At 42.4% G+C, this 24,778-nt stretch overlaps 1 protein-coding gene across 2 annotated transcripts; it reads left to right on the top strand.

Annotated features, from left to right (window-relative positions):
* The first annotated feature begins 859 nt into the window (after positions 1–859).
* On the top strand, positions 860–23,414 carry LOC111950018 (protein c-ets-1-B). Of its 2 annotated transcripts, XM_023967349.2 has the most exons (9): positions 860–1,203; positions 6,932–6,989; positions 8,575–8,694; positions 13,706–13,906; positions 19,049–19,123; positions 19,271–19,501; positions 20,894–21,154; positions 21,295–21,413; positions 21,647–23,414. In XM_023967349.2, the coding sequence occupies exons 2-9, from the start codon at positions 6,941–6,943 to the stop codon at positions 21,857–21,859; spliced, it is 1,269 nt and encodes a 422-aa protein (XP_023823117.1). In that variant the 5' UTR covers positions 860–1,203; positions 6,932–6,940; the 3' UTR covers positions 21,860–23,414. The 2 variants fall into 2 exon arrangements, with proteins under 2 accessions (XP_023823117.1, XP_023823116.1); XM_023967348.2 differs by lacking the exon at positions 6,932–6,989 and having other exon boundaries at positions 861–1,203.
* Positions 23,415–24,778: the final 1,364 nt, after the last annotated feature.

The raw sequence follows: 24,778 nt of genomic DNA, 5'->3' as shown, positions 1-24,778 counted from the left end.
GCATTGTGTGTGACAGGGTGTGTGTCTGTCTGTCTGCGTGCGTGTGAGTGTGTGCGAACGAGCAGGCATGTGTGCGTCCTTGAGTGAATGAGTGAGTCAATGAGCAAGCGAGTGACAAGGTGTATGTGTGTTTGTGTTTTGTGGTTAGAATCAGTCACCAAAGGAAACATTCCAATCAATGTGACTTGGTGTCTCTCCACTGACTGGAAATGCTAACTGGGTCTCATTAATATGGAACAATCAATCAGGCTTCAGAGTTAAGTTTCCCCTAGGTACAGATGTAGGACCAGCTTCCTTTCCCCCAATCCTATTACTTAACCATTAGTGGGGAAAATGCAAAACTGACCCAATATCAGAGCTTAGGGGCACATTCAATCTACTCATAGAAGGATGCCATTAACAGCAAAAAAACAAACTATTTCTACACACACGTTGCCTCATTCCTTGACTGGATGATGGACAAGTTGAATTTGACTGACTCCCAGAATAAATGAATTATTAGATCATCTGTCTGCCTTCATTCAGGCTATGGAACCCACATTGAAGTTTTCACACGGGGATATTCCATCTATTCCATGTTATCAATCAGTCATAAACCAAACCAACTACTATGAAGTTCAACTAATGTGTCCTTCTTTTTCAAGCTTGAGAAGGGAAATTAAAATTCATGTAATGCTATTTGTAGAACACATATAGTTATTGATGCATGACTCACCTTGGCATGGACTCACACTCGTTGTAAATCATTTAACGGTTTTATTTACCTAAAATTGCTCTGTTTATGATTAGTAATCTGAGAGGCATCTGTAGAGTTTGTGGCCTCGCCTCTAATACGCGTCATGTGTCAAACCCTGCCTCTTTCAGCGAAGAGCGTACAACTAAATCATTATGAGTGTTTGTTGTAGCTTTCAGTGGCGTACACGTCGTTTCAGAGGGACTTATTACACACTTTCATGTCTAGAAATGTTTTAAGAAAAATAATGGGGAATAATACCATTCGAAGTTGACAATAAAGGGATCGCAATCAAGATTCGCTCAGAGCTCGAATAGCCTACAAATCAATCAATTGAATAACTCATCAATCGGCAGCGGCTGGGACTCAAAAGTGATATTTGGATCAACGTTGTGAAGAAGCTGCGGAGATGACGGCCGTTCTTGATATCAAACCAGCGTTAACTTTGATGAAGTCCGAAAAATTCGATTGTAAGTAGCTTTTTCTATTTATTATTTGTATTATTGATATGACATCTAGGCATACTTTGAGTTCACACAGTCAGACAACCACCAATATTAACCCTATTGCAGACTATTTATGTTGAGTGCCATAAATATGTGTAGTATCAAAATGCCGTTTCATTTGATAGCTTTTATTCCATTTAGCCTAAGTCTATGTAAATTATGGAGAACACGACTTTGTGTTATCATACATGCATAAATAAATAAATAAAAATATTTTTTATTTTCGCTATGCAGATAAGTGATGATTTCGGTGCGCATCAGTAATTGTGTACACCTTTTGTCAACATTGTGAGAAAAAAATCCATTAATTACTGGCAGCATTCGATTAAGATTGATCGGTGCACCGGTCTATCCCTGTGACAGTGACCTTCTCAAATCGAACAGTATAATCTGCGCTGTTCGGTCAGGTTGTCAACAAGGCATCATGGTGCATCGTTCAGAAATATAACTATTTTCCATAAAATATGTTTTCAAATTAGTTTTAATTGGGATTGCAGATAAAGCGTTTTTATCAAAAGCAATCATTTTTGCATGTGAAAACACAGAATCCTACTCATTACTCCACGTGCTTAACCTATGTCACTTTTGTTTTGAGCCGACTGTGCTGTCGGCCAGAGCTCACCTTGCGCACGCGCGGGAGGCAGCCCGGTTCCAAAACGGATGCTATCACTTGTCAGACGACATAAACTCCTTCCACCGGGGCAACTCGGGTTCGATAATCGAATCCCCTCACTAGCTAAAATCGACGGATTGGCTTGCCTATTGGCTCAGATACCCTTTTTTAGCATAGGTTACTGACTAGTCTACACGTTCTTACCTGTTTTTAGATGTTCTTGTTAGTTTTGTCTCATCAGTGTTATGATCGATCACATTGCCATAGTTGCCCTATTTATCAACCATAGACTCAGTTGTCAGTAGGTTGCCAATGCTTAAATATCAGATTATGTAGCTTGCTCCCTTTTTATATTTTTCATATTCTACTTTCATTGATATGATTCAAAATATATGATTTCTCAGATGTTTTTGCTCAAGACTGTTGCTCTGCCAATGCAGATGACATAAAACGTCATGGCAACTAGGCTATTCACACATTCGTCAACCACATTAAATTAAGATCCAAGTGCGAAAACAGAGTACCACACACACACACACACACACAATGTTCATGTGATCAGCAGAGCGTGAAAGTGCTGATAGTTGCAGCATTGTCTGCACAAGCTTGCACCATCCTGCCAACTCTCCCAACAACCAGCCTCTTCACTCAAGGGGGAGAGCTCCCACACTGAGTAACACAACCATGATACTTTGGTCGTACACTTGTTTTATTACACTTGTGCTCAGTGACAATGGTATTGTAAAAAAGCGCTATAAAATAAGCTGGGAGAAATAAGTTGGAGGTTGAATGTTATGTCTATAAGCCCTAAATGTCTAATGACGTTTGTTGTGATGGGTTTAGTCTGTCACATCTTTCAAATACGTGTCGGGCTGGTGAGGTTCTGGCAGGTGTTGGACATCTAGAGAGCAGCCTTTTCCACCATTTGGCATTGAAGTGACACACGTTACCTCTCCGGTCCTGGAGATGTCTCACTTAGGATATGTACACTAGTACATATCCTAAGTGGAATCTGTGTGATAGGAATCTGTGTCCCCGTCTGATCACTGCCCGTGATCACTAGACTTCTGGAGAACGTCTTTGCTTGAAGTAAGCCGATCAGCCAGGTACATGATGACTGAAACATTAGCTGTCAAAATAAAGCCAGCTACTGTGGATAGGTGCCAGGCCACACCTGCGGAGGCCGTGTTTACCTTATAGATACTTTTTTGGGCAGGATGCCCCTGAATCAACATGCATAAATGATTAGAATGTTATGTTACAATTGTTTAAATAAGGGGTTCATGCTGAGACCAAGGTCTCTTTCACAGATGACCCTGTATACACATCAATATACACTATACTAATCAACATACACCATTATTCACATCAATACATGAAAAGAAAAACAAAATAACAGAAAAACAAACACATTCTTCTCCAGAAAGTTCCTTAATCAGCCTTTTGAATTGCCCAAGAGGCACCAGTTAATTCAACGTTAGAGAGCCTTTGATATCATTCCACAAGTAAGGTACAGAAAAACTAAAAGCAGATTTACCTAACTCGGTGCAGATCGAAGGGATCTACAAAGTTAGCCATCCCTGAGACTGGGTCTGGAATCTTGTACATCTGTAAGTAAACAATTAAGTAAGTTACAGCGGAAGTTTATGCAGGAGGGCTTTATAGACAAAAATAATGCAATGCGTCGATCTACGAGACTTCAGAGAACCAACCTACTTTTCAAAACAGTGGCTGCATTCATATAGATAATATTGCCATAGTTTACAGCTCTAGGATCTTAATTTGATCACTTTTGTTGCTGAGAATTTATGCAGGAAATCCAAACTTGTATTTTATTCAAGCTTTAAAAAGGATTCTACATTTTTATTTCCACTTTAAAATGTTAGACTTGATTTGAACTAATGAAAAATGTATCAACCCCTACAAAAAAATGTCTTTAATTATAATTCACATTTCCTGTTGCTGCAAGATTATTTTCCTGCTGTAGTAAACTAGCTCAAATTAAGATACTACATCTGTATAACGCTTATGAATGTCGACTGAATATTTTTGTTTCTGCTATTTAATGAAAGTTATGACTTATTCCTGTAAAAGAAGCCCCTTTTAATTAGGGCTGGGACAACAAGGTGCTGTAGGTAGCCTAGTGGTTAGAGCGTTGGGCCAGTAACCGAAAGGTTGCTGGATCGAACCCCCGAGCTGACAAGGTAAAAATGTCATCCTGCCCTCCTAACCCCCCTTCCCCGGTAGGCCGTCATTGTAAATAAGAATTTGTTCTTAACTGACTTGCCTAGTTAAGTAAATAAAAATACCAGTATCGCAATATTTTTTTCCATGGCAAAAATGAAAACACTTGGACCTTTTAAAATCCTGCTGTATGTAAAATATTATTTACTATATCTTGGAAAATAAATAAATGTGACTTTGGATGACAACATAATGTTTGTTTCCAACATTAGGGCTGTTTTCCTAAGGAAGTTACATCTGCTTCGTGTTTTGTTTCCTTGCCACGATACTAATGAGTATCACAATACTGGTATCGGCCCTAATGACATTTTCTTAAGTAACAACATGCTTTTTGTCAATCCAAATAACCGGATATTTATAAGCGGGGACACGATCAATGAGGGCACCATCCAATGTACATATGGATAAATGATCAGATACTTTTTTACATGATTTGGAAACTGTTTAATTCAAAGTCAAACACAGATTTTCTTGAGTGATATTATTGCAAAATGATTTGAATTGAATTGAGCTATTTAAGGTTGTTTTTAGGCTTTCCTAAGTGCGTTCCATGTATTGTTTACTTCATGGGGCTTTCCGTAGTGCTTGTATAGCAATTCTAGGACAGCCGCGTAACTCCTCTTGTGGTAAGAACACGTAAGGCGTCTGTTATACTGTGAAAGGTGGCAGTTAAATATGAAATGGCCATGCCTCTACAGCTTTGGGTATCGTAATGAATGACAGAGTCAAAAGGTTCGGGGGGGCTGGCAACGTTTTTTTATTTTGATATTTTTAGGACTTCGTCATGTGACCTAGTTAATTATACTGATAAAGTGACTTGATTTAAAAAAAATAACTTCACACTTTGATGTGGAGTTCCAGGAGAGGAGGTAGAGGCATTGTCCGGCAAGGGTGGGTAGGTGAGCCATTCACGTGTCATGCGTGGAAGAGGGGGGCCGCATTCCATTCCTGCTTGCTTGGCCCTCTTACACCCTGGCCTTGGTGTGCTCTCTCTAAACAGTTTAGCTCTCTTGGCATGCCAGTGGACTGACTGGGACTGCCTCATCCCGCCTTGTAACGCTTAGTCATAAAACACAGGGTGCGTCCCAAATTGGCACCCAAATCTCTATAAAGTGCACTACTTTTGACTGAAGCCCTATGGGTTCTTTGCAATGTATAGGGTACCATTTGGGATGTAGCCACACTCCTAATCTGAGATATATTATCAGCTCTGAATGACAGCCATGCTATAGAATAATAAGGGTTTAGAATGATCACAGAAACCCAAGCTGACTGGTAACTGGCATAATGGTTCTGTGTGATCTTTTAACCAGACCACCGGGGTAACATGGCTGTGTGCGTGGTGGAGGGTGTCTCCTCAAGCAATACTCACAATGGGAGATCATTGCTCAGCCCATATATTGTGTGAGGGTGTGTTCTCGTTTCCCTCTCCCAGCACATGACACACGCGTGAGTCATGCTTAGTGGTCCACGAAATCCAGCAATGTCATAGAGGGGGTCAAACTAATTCAGTGATTTTTCCATCTCCATAACCACTTATTCATGCTCTTTTGGATCTGTTTCATTTGAGTTTTTCCCCCCAGAACGTTCTGAGGAAAAGGTGGATATCTTTAGAAACTAGATTTTGACCCCAAGTAATGTTATTATATGAAAGGTTGAATCAAAATGTGTTGCCTATGTTGATTGATGCCCCTGACTCAAAAAAATCTGTGACTTATGTCTTCATCAGTATCCAAACAGACATCGGTATTTTTAAACAGAAATGATGTAAAACTGGCGATATCGCCCAACTTCTTTGACACATACAAAGAGAACAAAAGTCACAAACTTTAGGCTAGTTGGCAATTCAAATTAACAGCATGTTTGAATGTGTCAGTAGTGAGACAAACTTATATAAACTAGGGCTGTGACAATGCCAGTATCCCAATTATTTTGTCAATTAAAAACATAAATACAATTTAGGGCAAAAAAGAAAACACGAAGCAGACCTAACTCTTTGGTCCTTTAAAAACCTGTATGTAAAATATTGTGTGCAATAGCTTGGTAAATAAATGTGACTCTGGATGACAATATAATGAAGTTTGTTTCCAACATGAAGGCTCTAAAGAAGTTAAATCTGCTTCTTGATTTGTCTCCTTGCCACGATACTAACTAGTGTCTTTATACTGGTATCGTCCCGCGCCCCAATATGAACCTACATGTTTTTAGCAGTAACCATCTCTGGTAGCATTCAAAATGAAAAGTACACACCAACTAAATGAAGTTAGTTTCAATTACCAAAAAGTTGCTATCTGCTTATTAGGTCATTGTTAATGATTTCCGGGCTAGTGCAGACAGTGCAGTGGGAATGTTCCAACAACTCTGACCTGGACTGTGTTGTACACCATGACTTGAGATTCCCACTTGGGCCCTTGTGACTTCCTGTGTCGCTGTTGGCAGACAGGGGCAGCCAGACTATCCCAGAGACATCATAGCAGGATATCCAACATGTGGTTCCCATTCCCTTGCCACAGATTCCAGGAAATTTCCACAACTCTCTGAAAGAATATCGTAGGCTAGATTAGAGTGTTTGCCAGTGACATGTCTGGCTTTGTGATGGCTGCCCTTTTTTTAAATCATGTTTTAGAACAGGAAGTTATTAAGGGAAGGACTGGATTGGATAGTGGGTGTTTTAGCAGTATGCGCTTTGATTGAGATTTTCTGTATCAGGCAGGACAATAAAGTGTGCTGAGAGTACGATGAAACAAATCAACCTGATCACAAACTTGATACTGAGGGGAAAAAACAGAAGTTCTCAGTGTAATTCTTCTCCTCTCCTCAACCCTACCCCCTCAGGAACCAACCATGTGCTCTTCTGTTGGCAAGCTTCAGATTTCACACCCCCTGACCCCTGGTATGTTCAAAATGGAAACTGTTAATTATGTTCATGTTTTCTCTTGATGACTCTAGATAGACTGGCCATAGCCAGTGAGTCTGACACTCATCAGTCTGACTGGTTTTAAGGAGGGTCTCTGGTGCATTTCTATCTTTACTGACATTAGTTTCAATGGCACCGGAGGAGATTGCTGCTGTTTTACGGGCTCCTAACCAATTGTGCTATTGTGTGTTTTTTTTCCCGCATTATTTGTAACTTATTTTGTATGTGGTATTTCTGCCACCATCTCTTATGACCGAAAATAGCTTCTGGATATCAGGACAGTGATTACTCACCTCGTACTGGACAAAAATACCTTTTTATTTATTTATTCGGACGCAAAGGATTTACTTCAGACACCGGACAAGGTCCAAATCCCCGTCATTCGCATGAAGAAGAGACAGAGATATCGCGGAAGTAGGTCGGGGTGCCTTGTAAGGATCCGATGGCGAGTGGGTAATCCGCCTCTACCATCAGTCCTATTAGCCAACGTGCAATCATTGGATAATAAACTGGATGACCTCCAATCAAGACTCCTAACGGGACATTAAAAACTGATATCTTATATTTCAGAGTTGTTGCTGAACAACGATATGGATAACCTACAGCTGGGTGGGTTTTCCGTGCATCGGCAAGATAGAACAGCTGCCTCTGGTAAGACAAGGAGTGGCGGTCTGTCTATAACAGCTGGTCCTCGAAATCTAATATTAAGGAACTCTCTAGGTTTTGCTTGCCTGAGGTAGAGTATCTCATGATAAGCTGTAGACCACACTATTTACCAAGAGAGTTTATCTATATTTTTCGTAGCTGTCTACTTACCACCACAAACCGATGTTGGCACTAAGACCGCAATCAACGAGCTGTATAAGGCCGTAAGCAAACAAGAAAATGCTCATCCAGAGGTGCGCTCCTAGTGGCTGGGGACTTGAATGCAGGGAAACTTAAATCAGTTTTACCTCATTTCTACCAGCATGTTACATGTGCAACCAGAGTATTAAAAAAAACGTTCCTCCACACACTGACGTGTACAAAGCTCTCCCTCGTCCTCCATTTGGCTAATCTGACCATAACTCTATCCTCCTGATTCCTGCTTGCTACTCTGTTTATTGTCTATGCATAGTCACTTTACCTACATGTACATATTACCTTAATTACCTCAACATTAAATATATCCAAGATGGTGCCTCTGTCTATCTGGTTTCGGGGGGGTGGGTGTTTTTGTATTGCACAGTGCTTCTGTCTCTCTGGTTTTGGGGGGGGGGGGACGACAACGACAGGCGCAGTGGTGCTCTCAAGCATCAGGGCAAGGCCTCTTTTCATGCTGTTTGTGGTATAAACCACTGTGTTTGGGCCACGACGAGTCGCTGGAGCGAACAGGAGACTCGGGAAGTTGTGTGACATACTAAACAAGTAGAACCGTCAATGCATATTTTTAACAATGTTTTGTTATTGTCTACTCTACTACTAATGTTGCCTGGAACCCAGTTTACAGTATAGTATCAGATTGGTGTACTAGCATTGAGGCTGTGTGGGGCTGAGCTATCTTTTTTGTTCGTATTGGCAGATGTGGACTTCAGCGACGTGCCCCTGCTCACCCCGGGGAGCAGGGAGATGATGTCACAGGCCCTGAGGGCCACGTTTAGCGGCTTCACCAAGGAGCAACAGAGACTGGGCATGCCCAGAGGTAAGTCCACCCCCCTGCACAGCATTCAGAAACACACTGCCTGTGGCAACCCAAAAACAGGGCCCTGTTTAGGAGAGCACTACAATGTTAAATATTCATGGCCCAAATTCAAAAAGCATCTGTTAGATTGCTTATCTAGGATCAATTTGCATCTAAAATCACTGCTATTCTGAGAAGCTTTATGAATATGGGCCCAGATAAAAATGTATTGTATAGAATAGATGTCTGTACATGAAGTACAGTGCCTTCGGAAAGTATTCAGACCCCTTGACCTTTTCCACATTTTGTTACAGCCTTATTCTAAAGTTGATTATGTTGTTTTTTTCCTCATCATTCTACACACAATACTCCATAATGCCAAAGCAAAAACAGGTTTATAAATGTTTGCTATTTTATTACAAATAAAAAACGGAAACATTACATTTACATAAGTATTCAGGCCCTTTACTCAGTACTTTGGCAGTGATTATAGCATCGAGTCTTCTTGGGTATGACACTACAAGCTTGGCACACCTGCATTTGGGGAGTTTCTCCCATTCTTTGCAGATCCTCAAGCTCTGTCAGGTTGGATGGGGAGTGTCGCTGCACAGCTATTTTCAAGTCTCTCCAGAGATGTTCGATCACTCCTGCGTTGTCTTGGTTATGTGCTTAGGGTCGTTGTCCTGTTGGATGGTGGAACTTTGCCCCAGTCTGAGGTTCTGGGCACTTTGGAGCAGGTTTTCATCAATGATCTCTCCTTGATCTGTTCATCTTTGCCTCGATCCTGACTAGTCTCCCAGTACCTGCTGCTGAAAAACATCCCCAACGCATGATACTGCCACCATGCTTCACTGTAGGGATGGTATCAGGTTTCCTCCAGACGTGACGCTTTGCATAAAGGACAAAGTTCAATCTTGGTTTCATCAGACCAGAGAATCTTGTTTCTCATGGTCTGCGAGTCTTTAGGTGCATTTTGGCAAACTCCAAGTGGGCTGTCATGTGCCTTTTACTGAGGAGTGGCTTTCGTCTGGCCACTACCGTAAAGGCCTGATTGGTGGAGTGCTGCAGAGATGGTTGTCCTTCTGGAAGGTTCTCCCATCTCCACAGAGGGACTCTAGCGCTCTGTCAGTGACCATCTGGTACTTGGCCACCTCCCTGACCAAGGCCCTTCTCCCACGATTGCTCAGTTTGGCCGGGCGGCCAGCTCTAGGATGAGTCTTGGTGGTTCCACACTTCTTCCATTTAAGATTGATAGAGACCACTGTGTTCTTGGGGACCTTCAATGCTGCAGACACTTTTTGGTACCCTTCCTCAGATCTGTGCCTCCACACAATCCTGTTTCGGAGCTCTACGGACAATTCCTCTGACCTCATGGCTTTGTTTTTGCTCTGACATACACTGTCAACTGTGGGACCTTATATAGATCGGTGTGTGCGGTTCCAAATCATGTCCAACCAATTGAATTTACCCCAGGTGGACTCCAAGTTGTAGAAACATCTCAAGGATGATCAATGGAAACAGGATGCACCTGTGCTCAATTTCGAATCTCATAGCAAAGGGTCTAAATACCAATGTAAATAAGGTATTTCTGTTATTTATTTTGTATAAATTTGCAGACATTTCTAAATGTGTTTTCTTTGTCATTATGGGGTATTCTGTGTAGATTTGAGTTTTTGAATAATAAAAAAAAAATCAATTTTAGAGTAAGGTTAACGTAACAAAATGTGGAAAGTCAAGGAGTCTGAATACTTTCTGAAGGGACTGTATATGAATCGTAGAAATGATAAAATTTACATCTGAAATGTTTTGCACATTTTACACACACACACACACAGGTCAATCCACGTTTTGGATTGATGAAACAGAGCAATACCTGCCATTTTCTGTTCTCTGAGGCAAATTTTGTGACTCAGCAGGAATGTGCTGCCTCAACAGTGTTTACAACATGCCGGTGGGAGCTGTCTGTCAAAGCAAAGTTGGTTGCAGTGGTGTAAAGTACTTAAGTAAAAATACACTGCTCAAAAAAATAAAGGGAACACTAAAATAACACATCCTAGATCTGAATGAATGAAATATTCTTATAAAATTTTCTTTACATAGTTGAATGTGCTGACAACAAAATCACACAAATTATCAATGGAAATCAAATTTATCAACCCATGGAGGTCTGGATTTGGAGTCACACTCAAAATTAAAGTGGAAAACCACACTACAGGCTGATCCAACTTTGATGTAATGTCCTTAAAACAAGTCAAAATGAGGCTCAGTAGTGTGTGTGGCCTCCACGTGCCTGTATGACCTCCCTACAACGCCTGGGCATGCTCCTGATGAGGTGGCGGATGGTCTCCTGAGGGATCTCCTCCCAGACCTGGACTAAAGCATCCGCCAACTCCTGGACAGTCTGTGATGCAACGTGGGGTTGGTGGATGGAGCGAGACATGATGTCCAAGATGTGCTCAATTGGATTCAGGTCTGGGGAACGGGCGGGCCAGTCCATAGCATCAATGCCTTCCTCTTGCAGGAACTGCTGACACACTCCAGCCACATGAGGTCTAGCATTGTCTTGCATTAGGAGGAACCCAGGGCCAACCGCACCAGCATATGGTCTCACAAGGGGTCTGAGGATCTCATCTCGGTACCTAATGGCAGTCAGGCTACCTCTGGCGAGCACATGGAGGGCTGTGCAGCCCCCCAAAGTCACCCCACACCATGACTGACCCACCGCCAAACCGGTCATGCTGGAGGATGTTGCAGGCAGCAGAACGTTCTCCACGGCGTCTCCAGACTCTGTCACGTGCTCAGTGTGAACCTGCTTTCATCTGTGAAGAGCACAGGGCGCCAGTTGCGAATTTGCCAATCTTGGTGTTCTCTGGCAAATGCCAAACGTCCTGCACGGTGTTGGGCCTGTCTCTTATACACATCTAGATGTGTATAAGAGACAGTTTGTGGCCTGCTGGAGGTCATTTTGCAGGGCTCTGGCAGTGCTCCTCCTGCTCCTCCTTGCACAAAGGCGGAGGTAGCGGTCCTGCTGCTGGGTTGTTGCCCTCCTACGGCCTCCTCCACGTCTCCTGATGTACTGGCCTGTCTCCTGGTAGCGCCTCCATGCTCTGGACACTACGCTGACAGACACAGCAAACCTTCTTGCCACAGCTCGCATTGATGTGCCATCCTGGATGAGCTACACTACCTGAGCCACTTGTGTGGGTTGTAGACTCCGTCTCATGCTACCACTAGATTGAAAGCACCGCCAGCATTCAAAAGTGACCAAAACATCAGCCAGGAAGCATAGGAACTGAGAAGTGGTCTGTGGTCACCACCTGCAGAACCACTCCTTTATTGGGGGTGTCTTGCCAATTGCCTATAATTTCCACCTTTTGTCTATTCCATTTGCACAACAGCATGTGAAATTTATTGTCAATCAGTGTTGCTTCCTAAGTGGACAGTTTGATTTCACAGAAGTGTGATTGACTTGGAGTTACATTGTGTTGTTTAAGTGTTCCCTTTATTTTTTTGAGCAGTGTACTTTCAAGTACTACTTAAGTTGTTTTTTGCTGTCTGTACTTTACTATTTATTTGACAACTTTTACTTCACTACATTCCTAAAGAAAATGATCTACTTTTTATTCCATACATTTTCCCTGACACCCAAAAGTTACATTTTGAATGCTTAGCAGGACAGGAAAATTGTCTAATTAACAAACTTATCAAGAGAACATCCCTGGTCATCCCTACTGCCTCTGATCTGGTGGACTCACTAAACACATGTTTCATTTATAAAGGATGTCTTAGTATTGGATTTCAAATAAACTAGAAAATGTCTGTCTGCTTTGCTTAATGTAAGGAATTTTAAATTATTTATACTTGTATATTTTAGCAATTACATTTACTTTTGATACTTCAGTATATTTAAAACCAAGACTTTTACTCAAGTAGTATTTTACTGGGTGACTCATGTTTACTTGAGTCATTTTCTATTAAGGTATCTTTACTTTTACTCAAGTAGGACAATTGGGTACTTTTTCCACCACTGGTTGGTTGTTAAACCAACTTGCAATATACCTCGACATGACAACCCATTCACTCCCTTCAGAGTAGGCATGAGACCATGTGACCTGGTGGGAGAGTTGGAGGAGCAGCCTGTTAAGAGTAAACAAACGTGTGTGGCGTGGATAGACAGTGAGTCACTCCGTCTAGGGGGTGTCTGTTAATAAGCGCCTATGAGTCTCGGCAGTTGCTGAGGAATTTTGGTGCAGGGAGTTTGAACTTTATCTGCCAAAAAGTCTAAGGATTGGGATTCGGTGCGAGAGGGTTATAACATCTGCTAAACACCACACTATACACAAGTGTATATGATGCTCCTCAAACAGTTTTGAGAATACATTTTATTTTTGGATAAGGTCCCACTGACTTAAAGCCGGAATCCCTATTTGTGAAACGGCTACATGCGTTTTAGGATATTACAGCAACAAAGTTAGTGCAAACAAAACAGTTTTTTCCCCCTTGGACAGCATTGCACACGCGCTAGAACAGCAGAGTATTTTAATTTAACCTTTATTTAACCAGGTATGTACTGCGAATAGTTTTTTCCACAATGCTGGATGCCTGTTTTGCCAACAAAAACATGTGCTGGCACTGTTTCACTTATGCGGATTTCAGATTAAGGTTGACCTGCTCCCGGTGTCAAACCGTTGCTGTCAGTGTTTTGTGGTGTTCTGTACAAAAAAAATGTTATTTCAAGTCTAAAGCTGGATGTACAGTATTGCTCCACAGATAATGCATTGTCATGAATGATGCACAATTTATCATGAATAATAGCAAAATACATTATCTTATTTTGTGACTCCCAGCCTCTTGCTCTGTTTTGGCACTTGGCAGAAATACTGTATTGATCCAACACTGTAGAGGGTCACTGTTAAGTAATCAACGTATCTGCATACACAGCGACATATGATCCAGATAGTCAGTGAACTCACAGGGATCACACTAAGGAAGACCATTTTTGATGTTACACCCCTTCCTCCTCTGTGTCCAGACCCCAGGCACTGGTCAGAGAGCCAGGTGAGCCAGTGGCTGCTGTGGACAGTGAACGAGTTCAGCCTGAAGAGCGTGGACCTGCACTGCTTCCGTATGGCCGGGGTAAGTCTCTGTGCCCTGGGGAAGGAGTGCTTCTTGGACCTGGCGCCTGACTTTGTGGGGGACATCCTGTGGGAACACCTGGAGATGATGCAGAGAGGTAGGTAGCACCTGTGTCATCGCTAGGATAACAACAATGGCTTTTTACGTTTCTATTAGCATCATTACTAGGCCAGCAACATATAGTAGCCTATGGCTATTCACATCATTGCTAGGCCAGCAACATTTAGTTAGGCTATTAGCATAATTGCTAGGCCAGCAGCATACAGTAGTAGCTGTACAGTAGTAGCCTATGGCTTTTAGTATCAATGTTAGGCCAACAACGTCCATTAAGGCTATTTACTTCATTGCTAACCCAGCAACTTCTAGTAAGGCTATTAGCATCATTGCTAGAGTTATTCGCATCACTGCTAACCCAGCAACATCTAGTAAGATTATGGGCACCATTACTATTTATTAAGGGTCAAAAACTGAAGAACATATGCACATCCAGGTACTTCCCGCAGGTGCTGGAGCAAACTCATGGAAAACACCTCACTGCTGCTCCACGCCGCACACTGCTGCTCCATGCCTAATGAAGACCTAAGGGTTGAAATGTTATAAATAAATATCACCGGAGCAGCAGCTTAACTTCCTGGTGTCCAGCAACATTAAGGTGGCTAAATACAATTTAAAATATTAGATGACATTCATCGCCATTTACCCATTGTTGTCTTAGCTCTCCCGATCAACACCTGTGATTGCTTTATGCCTATAATGTCAATATGCCTTGTCTACTGCTGTCTCGGCTTGTTCTTATTGTTTTATTTCACTGTGGAGCCCTCAGTCCCGCTCAACATGTCTTAGATAGCTCTTTTGTCCCACCCCACACACATGCGGAGACCTCACCTGGCTTAACTGGTGCCTCCAGAGACGAAACCTCTCATCGTCACTCAACGCCTAGGTTTACCTCCACTGTACTCACATCCTACCATACCATTGTCTGTACATTATGCCCTGAATCTATTCTACCACGCCCAAAAATCTGCTCCTTTTATTCTCTGTTCCCAACGCACTAGACGACCAGTTCTTACAGCCTTTAGCCGTACCCTTATCCTACTCTGTTCCTCTGGTGATGTAGAGGTTAACCCAGGCCCTGTAGCCCCCCAGTTCCATTCCCCAGGCGCTATCATTTGTTGACTTCTGTAACCGTAAAAGCCTTGGTTTCATGCATGTTAATATCAGAAGCCTCCTCCCTAAGTTTGTTTTATTCACTGCTTTAGCACACTCCGCCAACCCTGATGTCCTAGCCGTGTCTGAATCCTGGCTTAGGAAGGCCACCAAAAATTCTGAAATTTCCATCCCCAAGTACAACATTTTCCACCAAGATAGAACTGCCAAAGGGGGTGGAGTTAGTCTGCAGAGTTCTGTCATGCTATCCAGGTCTGTGCCCAAACAGTTTGAGCTTCTACTTTTAAAAATCCACCTTTCCAGAAATAAGTCTCTCACTGTTGCCGCGTGTTATAGACCCCCCTCAGCCCCCAGCTGTGAATTAATTGTTCCCCACTTATCTTCAGAGTTTGTACTGTCAGGTGACCTAAACTGGGATATGCTTAACACCCTGGCCATCCTACAATCTAAGCTAGATGCCTTCAATCTCACACAAATTATCAAGGAACCTACCAGATACAACCCTAAATCTGTAAATACAGATCATCTTGATCATCCTGACCAACCTGCCCTCTAAAATACACCTCTGCTGTCTTCAACCAAGATCTCAGCAATCACTGCCTCATTGCCTGCATCTATGGTCAAACGACCACCCCTCATCACTGTCAAACGCTCCCTAAAACACTTCAGCGAGCAGGCCTTTCTAAACAACTTGGCCCGGGTATCCTGGAAGGATATTGACCTCAATCCATCAGTAGAGGATGCCTGGTTATTCTTTAAAAGTGCTTTCCTCACCATCTTAAATAAGCATACCCCATTCAAAAAATGTAGAACTAAGAACAGATATAGCCCTTGGTTCACTCCAGACTTGACTGCTCTTGACCAGCACAAAAACATCCTGTGGCGTACTGCATTAGCATCGAATAGCCCACGCGATATGCAACATTTCAGGGAAGTCTGGAACCAATATACACAGTCAAATAGGAACGCTTATGCTAGCTTTTTCAAACAGAAATTTGCATCCTGTAGCACTAATTCCAAGAAGTTTTGGGACACTGTAAACCCAGCTGCCCACTGCACTGAGGCTAGGAAACACTGTTAACCACAGATTTAAAACTAAGATAATCAATCATTTCAATAAGCATTTTTCTACGGCTGGCCATGCTTTCCACCTGGCCAGCCTTACCCCGGCCAACAGCTCTGCACCCAAATAGCTGATGTTCTGAAAGAGCTGCAAAATCTGGACCCCTACAAATCAGCTGGGCTAGACAATCTGCACCCTCTCTTTCTAAAATGATCCACTGCAATTGTTGCAACCCCTACTATTACTAGCCTATTCAACCTCTTTCGTATTGTTGGAGATCCCTAAAGATTGGAAAGCTTCCATGTTCATCCACCTCTTCAAAGGGGGAGACACTCTAGATCCAAACTGTTACAGACCTATATCTATCTTGCCCGTCCTTTCTAAAGTATTTGAAAGCCAAGTTAACAAACAGATCACCAACCATTTCAAATCCCACTGTACCTTCTCCGCTATGCAATCTGGTTTCCGAGCTGGTCATGGGTGCACCTCAGCCACGCTGAAGGTCCTAAACGATATCATAACCGCCATCGATAAAAGACAATACTGTGCAGCCGTCTTCATCGATCTGGCCAAGGCTTTCGACTCGGTCAATCACCGCATTCTTATCGGCAGACTCAACAGCCTTGGTTTCTCAAATGACTGCCCGCCTGGTTCACCAACTACTTCAGATAGAGTTCAGTGTGTCAGATCGGAGGGCCTGTTGTCCACACCTCTGGCAGTCTCTATGGGTGTGCCACAGGGTTCAATTCTCAGACCAACTCTTTTCTCTGTATATATCAATGATGTTGCTCTTGCTGCTGGTGATTCTCTGATCCACCTCTATGCAGATGACACCATTCTGTATACATCTGGCCCTTTGGACACTGTGTTAACAAACCTCCAGACAAGCTTCAATGCCATAAACTCCTTCCCTGGCTTCCAACTGCTCTTAAATGCAAGTAAAACTAAATGCATGCTCTTCAACCGATCGCTGCCCGCACCCTCCCGCCCGACTAGCATCACTACTCTGGACGGTTCTGACTTAGAATATGTGGACAACTACAAATACCTAGGTGTCTGGTTAGACTGTGAATTCTCCTTCCAGACTCACATTAAGCATCTCCAATCCAAAATTAAATCTAGAATTGGCTTCCTATTTCGCAACAAATCCTCCTTCACTCATGCTGCCAAACATACCCTCGTAAAACTGACCATCCTACCGATCCTCGACTTCGGCGATGTCATTTACAAAATAGCCTCCAACACTCTACTCAGCAAATTGGATGCTAGGTCTATGCTAGGTAAAGCCCCGCCTTATCTCAGCTCACTGGTCACCATAGCAACACCCACCCGTAGCACGCACTCCAGCAGGTATATTTCACTGGTCACCCCCAAAGCCAACCCTTCCTTTGGCCGCCTTTGCTTCCAGTTCTCTGCTGCCAATGACTGGAACGAATTGCAAAAATCAATGAAGCTGGAGTCTTATGTCCCTCTAACTTTAAGCATCAGCTGTCAGAGCAGCTTACCGATCACTGTACCTGTACACAGCCAATCTTTAAATAGCCCACCCAACTACCTCATCCCAATGTTATTTATTTTTGCTCTTTTGCACCCCAGTATCTCTACTTGCACATCTGCACATCTCACTCCAGTTTTAATGCTAAACTGTAATTATTTCGCCACTATGGCCTATTATGGCCTTACCTCCCTAATCTTACTACATTTGCACACACTGTATATAGATTTTTTTTCTATTGTGGTGACTTTGTTTGTTTATCCCATGTGTAGCTCTGTTTTTGTCGCACTGCTTTGGGTTATCTTGGCCACAGTTGTAAATGAGAACTTGTTCTCAACTGGCCTACCTGGTGAAATAATAAAATATAATAAACATTACATTTCAGTGCACTTTTCACAACCCATTGCGTTCCCTCAGGCCACTACTCTATTACTGCATGTCTACAATACAAAATCTGTGTGTTTTGTCATGTGTATATGTGTGTGCCTGTGTCTTCACAGTCCCCGCTGTTCCATAAGGTGTATTTTATCAGTTTTTTTTGTTAAATATGATTCTACTGCTTGCATCAGTTACCTGATGTGGTACTGTGCACCTCTATAGCCTGTTCTGGACTTCGGGATTGTGAAGAGACCTCTGGTGACATGTCTTGTGGGGTATGCATGGGTGTCCGAGCTGTGTGCTAGTAGGTTAACCTGACAGCTTGGTGCATTCAGCATGTCAATACTTCTTACAAAAACAAGTAGTGATGAAGCCAATCTCTCTACTTTGAGCCATGAGAGATTGACATGCATATTATTCATGTTATCTCTTTGTGTATATTTAAGGGCCAGCTGTGCTGCCCTGTTCTGAGCCAATTCTAATTTTCCTAAGTCCCTCTTTGTGGCACCTGACCACACAACTGGACAGTAGCCCAGGTGCGATAAAACTAGGGCCTGTAGGACCTGCCTTGTTGATAGTGTTAAGGCAGAGCAGCACTTTATTATGAACAGACTCCTAGCTACTGTTGCATCAACATGTTTTGACATGACAGTTTGCAATCCAGGGTTACTGCAAGCAGTTTAGTCTCCTCAATTTACTACATTTCCACATTATTCATTACAATATTTGTCCCAAATACAATTCTTTTACCTTTAGAAATATTTAGGACTAACTTATTTCATGCCACCCATTCTGAAACTGACTGCAGCTCTTAAGTGTTGCTGTGATTTCACTCACTGTAGTAGCTGACGTTTAACTACTACGGCAGCAGCAACATTTATTGCCTACTTTGTCTATATTAACAATTGCTAGCTATATTAGCATAATTGCTAGGCTATCGAGAGACTACGGCTATTATCAGCGCAAAATAGTTTAACGGACATCAAAACCTATTGTTTAAAACGTGTTAGCATCCGATCCCACAAACATTGATATTTTACTGTGGCATTGTTTAGTTGGTATATATATTTTTGTGTTAAAGCAGAGATGGGGGGGAAAAGGGTACCATCATAACTAACATGTCTTTCTTGGTAAAGATGTGAGGCATTTCCCCGTCAATGGCTTGATGCCCACATTCCAGGAGTCCCGGTTCACTTATGACTACTTTGCCAGTGAGTATAGCTTCTCTGCCTCTGCTCAAAACACAAGAGACAACTATTGTCCGAATCATACTGTCCATTTAATAATGGAGAGAAATATCATTATTCCCTTTTTTGGGAGAGAGATGTAATGTCTCTCCCCCCAATTCTTCTCCATAGACTATGGTACTGAACGTGCCCAGTGCATCCTTCCATCGGACAACTCGGAGCCAGGCTTCATCACAGAGTCCTATCAGACACTTCTACCAACCACCTGTGAGGACCTGCTGTCAATCAAGATTGAGAACGGACATTCTACTGGCCCACTGGGTCCTAAGCAGGGGGACTACCTCACCATCAAACAGGAAGTGGTCTCCCATGACAACATGTGCATGGGGCATGTCATTCGAGGTAAGACCACAGTCATGTAATATAATAACATATGCCATTTAGCAGATGCTTTTGTCCAAAGATATTTATGTGCGTACATACATTCTTTTTTATTTCACCTTTATTTAACCAGGTAGGCTAGTTGAGAACAAGTTCTCATTTGCAACTGCGATCTGACCAAGATAAAGCAAAGCAGTTCGACACATACAACAACACAGAGTTACACATGGAATAAACAAACATACACTCAATAATACAGTAGAAGAATCTATATACAGCATGTGCAAATGAGGTAGGATAAGAGAGGAAAGGCAATAAATGATCCATGGTGACGAAGTAATTACAATATAGCAATTAAACACTGGAATGGTAGAATATGAATGTGCAAGTAGAGATACTGGGGTGCAAAGGAGCAAGATAAATACATAAATACAGTATGGGGATGAGGTAGATTGGATGGGCTATTTACAGATGGTTTATGTGCAGTGATCTGTGAGCTGCTCTGACAGCTGGTGCTTAACGCTAGTGAGGGAGGTAAGAGTCTCCAGCTTTAGTGATTTTTGCAGTTCGTTCCAGTCATTGGCAGCAGAGAACTGGAAGGAGAGGCGGCCAAAGGAAGAATTGGCTTTGCGGGTGACCAGTGAGATATACCTGCTGGAGCGCTTGCTACGGGTTGATGCTGCTATGGTGACCAGTGAGCTGACATAAGGCGGGGCTTTACCTAGCAGAGACTTGTAGATGACCTGGAGCCAGTGGGTTTGGCGACGAGTATGAAGCGAGGGCCAGCCAGCGAGAGCGTACAGGTCGCAGTGGTGGGTAGTATATGGGGCTTTGGTGAAAAAACGGATGGCACTGTGATAGACTGCATCCAATTTGTTGAGTAGAGTGTTGGAAGCTATTTTGTAAATAACATCGCCGAAGTCGAGGATTGGTAGGATGGTCAGTTTTACGAAAGTTATACATGCATACATACATATTTTATCTTTTTGACCTCAATCAACCCATGACCCTGATGTTGCAAATGCCATGTTCTACCAATTCAACCACATTCTCCTCCACCTTAAATGCTATAGAAGACATCATGGGAGAATGTTTGTGTGCTATATATAATATTCTCCCGTGCATTGAATGTATGACATTTTAGCCTGGTAGAATCAGATTTAGCAAGGAGATCATTAAGGAGCTCATTAAGGACATTGTGTGGATGGATATTCTTCACTGTGATGCAAATGAACATATTTAGTTTTATGATCTTCATTATAAATACCTGGTTGGTGTTCAGTATTGCACACGGTAGCAAATATTTTGCTGCAGAATATTTTCTTAAATTATTGGTTCCTCCATGCTTCACTTTGTTTCAAAATGTTTTCCCCCAAATTAACATGGCCGTGGTTTTCCACTCTTTCATCCCAGGTAAAATTGGGGGCCAAGAATCCTTTGAGAGTGTGGAGAGCCTAGAGGCTTGTGAGCGTCTCACCCAGTCCTGGGGCAGTCACTCCCACTTCTGCAGCCTGCAGCGTGTGGCCTCATACGACAGCTTTGACTCTGATGACTACCCGGCCGCGCTGCGTGGCCACCCAGCCAAAGGCACCTTCAAAGACTATGTGAAGGAGCGCATGGACCTGACCAAAGACAAGTCTGTCATACCGGCAGCGGCTCTTGCGGGATACACAGGTGTTTATGTAACCCAAGAATGCAAAACAATTTCTGACTACCTGGTAGCAAAAGGTGACTATGGTATTTAATTGAATCTCAAAGAAACAAACAAGTAATTTAAGTAATAAACTGTATATTCCTTGGTTGTGCTTCCACAGGAAGTGGTCCGATCCAGCTGTGGCAATTTCTGTTGGAGCTCCTGACCGACACTTCCTGTCAGTCGGTCATCAGCTGGACGGGAGATGGCTGGGAATTCAAATTGACCAATCCCGATGAGGTGAGAACATCCCTTCCACTTAGGCAACCAGGGAAATGTCAAGCAACACTTGATTTGATCATCACTTCATTCTATATCCAGCTACTAATTCACATTGACAATACCTAATGGAATAGACAAAGTTAAAAGTATGTTTACTTGATCTTGCCATAGGAGATTGGGGATGAGGTGGATCAAGATAATTGACCCTCTCCCGCTCTCTCCCACCTTTCATCCTCACTCCTCCCCTCCAGGTGGCTAAGCGCTGGGGCCAGAGGAAGAACAAGCCCAAGATGAACTATGAAAAGCTGAGCCGCGGCCTGCGATACTACTACGACAAGAACATAATCCACAAGACGTCTGGCAAGCGATATGTCTACCGCTTTGTCTGCGACCTGAACGGCCTTCTGGGATACAGCGCAGAGGAGATTCACGCCATGCTTGACATTACGCCGGACACAGAGTGATATGGGTGTGGTCTGGCACCACCAGGTAACATTCATACTTGTGTAGGACAGGGGTTGCCAACAGGTTGCTCGTGGGCCAAAACCAGCCCTCGAGTGTTTTTTTTGGTCAAAAAGACAAATCACCAGGAATTCAGCAAAAAAGTCGACTTTAGGAAATCTGTTCCCAAGAATTCCATTTAAAAAAAGATGTGATTTTGTCTCAATGTAGGAAATTATTGTTATTTTCAATTACTCTTTTTATTATAATTATGTTCTGGCAAAAATCATCCCAAGGCTGAATCTAGTTGCCTACCTCTGTTGTAGGAGATCATGATGAAAGCAATTACAATCACAAAAAAAACAAGACATAATGCAAATACAATCAGACTCCTGTCAAGTTGCTGAAGACAATGGAAGCGAGTTACTTGGAAATGGACATGGCCATCACCCAAGGAGGTTAGAGAATTTTATTCAAATGGAGCACATGGTAAAAAAATGTATGCTTTGGGACCACAGACTGGTGTTTTTCTGTGTTCAGTATTGTTCTCTGGAAACCACATTGACAATCCACAGCCATTTTAGCAGCCAAGCATTGGGCTTTTTGTGTCAGTCTCAAAGCAATGACTCTACTCTTACACAAGGGGCTACTGAAGTCCTTTTGAATGAATGATTTGTTTGAGGACTGCTACAGGCATCCAGGGTATGAAGGGCAACACTAGTGCTCTATATATCTATCAAAGCCACCACTGTCATGTTTCCACCTGCCAAAAATATGTCCAATTTGTCATATTTCCCTGACCAAAGACATGTCTTTTTTTTTTATACTGCACAAGCCATAATTCACTGTCTCAACATGCTTTGTCGTGAGTTCCCCTAAATGTGTCAAGAGCTTTCACATTTCTATTGTTACCCTGGGTTGTATTCACTAGAAAATAAATTGAAGATAACAGACCAAAATGGGAGGGACTAGCTGAACCTGTCCAATAAGAAACTCATTTGTGTTGCAAAACTTTTTTGCTACAGGTTGTTGCGGTGTGCCCTATTGAATACGAATATGGTTAGAAAGGTGTGAAGTACTCTCATATTTGAGGGAACCAAACCCTACAACCAAATGCTATCGCAAGGTCTAGATATAGAAGTTCAGAATTATTTTACAGCATTTGTGTATCTTTTTTTAATGTAACTGCAAGTTTTATTTAACCTTTTTTTAAAGTTATATTTGATAAACTATGTTTTTTTTTTTTAAATGACAAAGATAGCTGGTCCTATGCGTGGGTCTGTATTCATAAAGTGTCCCAGAGTAGGAGTGCTGATCTAGGATCAGTTTTTCCCTTTTTTTAAAGTTATTATGAAGATTACATTGAAAGAGGGGCTGGCTGGCTGATCCTATATCAACACTCTTAGTCTGAGACACTTTGTGAATATAGGATAAAAAAAAAGGCGGCAGTATCCTCTTTCTTGCTTTATACAAACACAAGATTTCTTGGCCTATCGCTGAACATTAAGAGCAGAGCTTTTATTATGATTGTACATAAGAATGTTGTATACCAAACAGTATAAACAAAACTAACTGTTGTGTGGGTCTCCTATTTTTACTCCTCGCTTACACACAAATGCCCATGCAACACACACACACAGAGCTATAAATAGCAACAGTTGAGTAGCGGCTAGACAGACATCACTGCCAAACGTGGAGCTGCTGGACAGGAAATTCCACCTCATCCATGTGTTTAACTTAGCTGTGAATGTTGTGAATAAAGAAGTGATGTATTGTCCATTGTTTTGCCCCTGTCTCTCTGGATTACATGCTTAGGCCTAGTATGTCACATGGGCTAAAACTAAGGTATAAAATTCTCCCAGGGTCAGCTCGATGAGTTGAAACAGGAGAAAGGCAAGATGACAGCAATCTAAGTCATTGAGAGAGGACATCAGTTCTGTGTGTGAATCCATGATAACAATGACAGATAAATCTCGAGGGACAATCAAGGTGGAACATGGTTGTGGACGGAATTGCGGAATTTCCACATGAGACCTGGACGGCATCTGAAGACAAAGTGAGGGAAATGGTCTCTGAGATGGACCACAGGAAGGTTGAGGTGGAGCGCGCCCACAGGACTGGAAAACCCACCCCCGGCCCAGGTGACAGGCTGATAGTGGTCAAGTTTCTGAGGTTCATGGACAAGGTAGCTGTTCTGGAAAGAGCCAAGAACTTGAGAGAAACTTATATCTTCCTCAACGAGGACTATCCTGAAGCTGTGCACCAGAAGAGGAAAGAACTGATCCCAGCCATGAAAGCTGCCAGAGCCCGTGGGGACATTGCTTACATCCGCTATGACAGGCTCATTGTCCACCCTCCCTCCCAGAAGCCTGGAACGGATGAGAGAGCCAAGCCTATGGGTTTGTAGCTTCACACACACACCAATTGATTAATGGACTGCTGAATGTATATTTTCTTTTCTTGCTTTGTTTGCTGTTTTCAGTATTATGTCTATCTCTGATAAGCTACCCAGAAAAGGTCTGAAAATAGCACATATTAATATATGTAGCCTTAGAAATAAAGTTAATGAAATCAACTTGCCAAAATCAGATAACATTCATATATTAGCCATTTCTGAGACTCACTTTGTTTTCAAGGTGTATCTATACCCATTGGATGCAGTGATCACAATATAGTGGCTATATCCAGGAAAGCCAAAGTTCTAACAGCTGGACCTAAAATAGTGTATAAGAGATCATACAAAGGATTTTTCTGTGACTAATGTGGATGATGTTAAAAATATTTGTTGGTCTGACGCTGCACTTCAATTTATGAAATTGCTTCTTCCAATTATTGATAAACATGCACCTGTTAAGAAACTGACTGTTCGAACTGTTAGCCCTCCATGGCTTGATGAGGAATTGAATAACTGGTTGAAAGCGATGGGGCAAAAGGAGTGGCTA

The sequence above is a fragment of the Salvelinus sp. IW2-2015 genome, linkage group LG23 (assembly GCF_002910315.2).
Source record: "Salvelinus sp. IW2-2015 linkage group LG23, ASM291031v2, whole genome shotgun sequence".
NCBI classification, from domain to species: Eukaryota; Metazoa; Chordata; class Actinopteri; order Salmoniformes; family Salmonidae; genus Salvelinus; species Salvelinus sp. IW2-2015.
Note: the sequence above shows the minus strand (reverse complement) of the source record. Positions and strands in the feature narration are given on the sequence as shown.

Coding starts and splice junctions, on each gene's coding strand:
- LOC111950018 (XM_023967348.2), top strand. CDS start 1,143: ATGACGGCCGTTCTTGATATCAAACCAGCGTTAACTTTGATGAAGTCC. Junction 8,695..13,705: donor GAGACTGGGCATGCCCAGAG/GTAAGTCCACCC, acceptor CTCTGTGTCCAG/ACCCCAGGCACTGGTCAGAG. Junction 19,502..20,893: donor CATGGGGCATGTCATTCGAG/GTAAGACCACAG, acceptor CTTTCATCCCAG/GTAAAATTGGGGGCCAAGAA.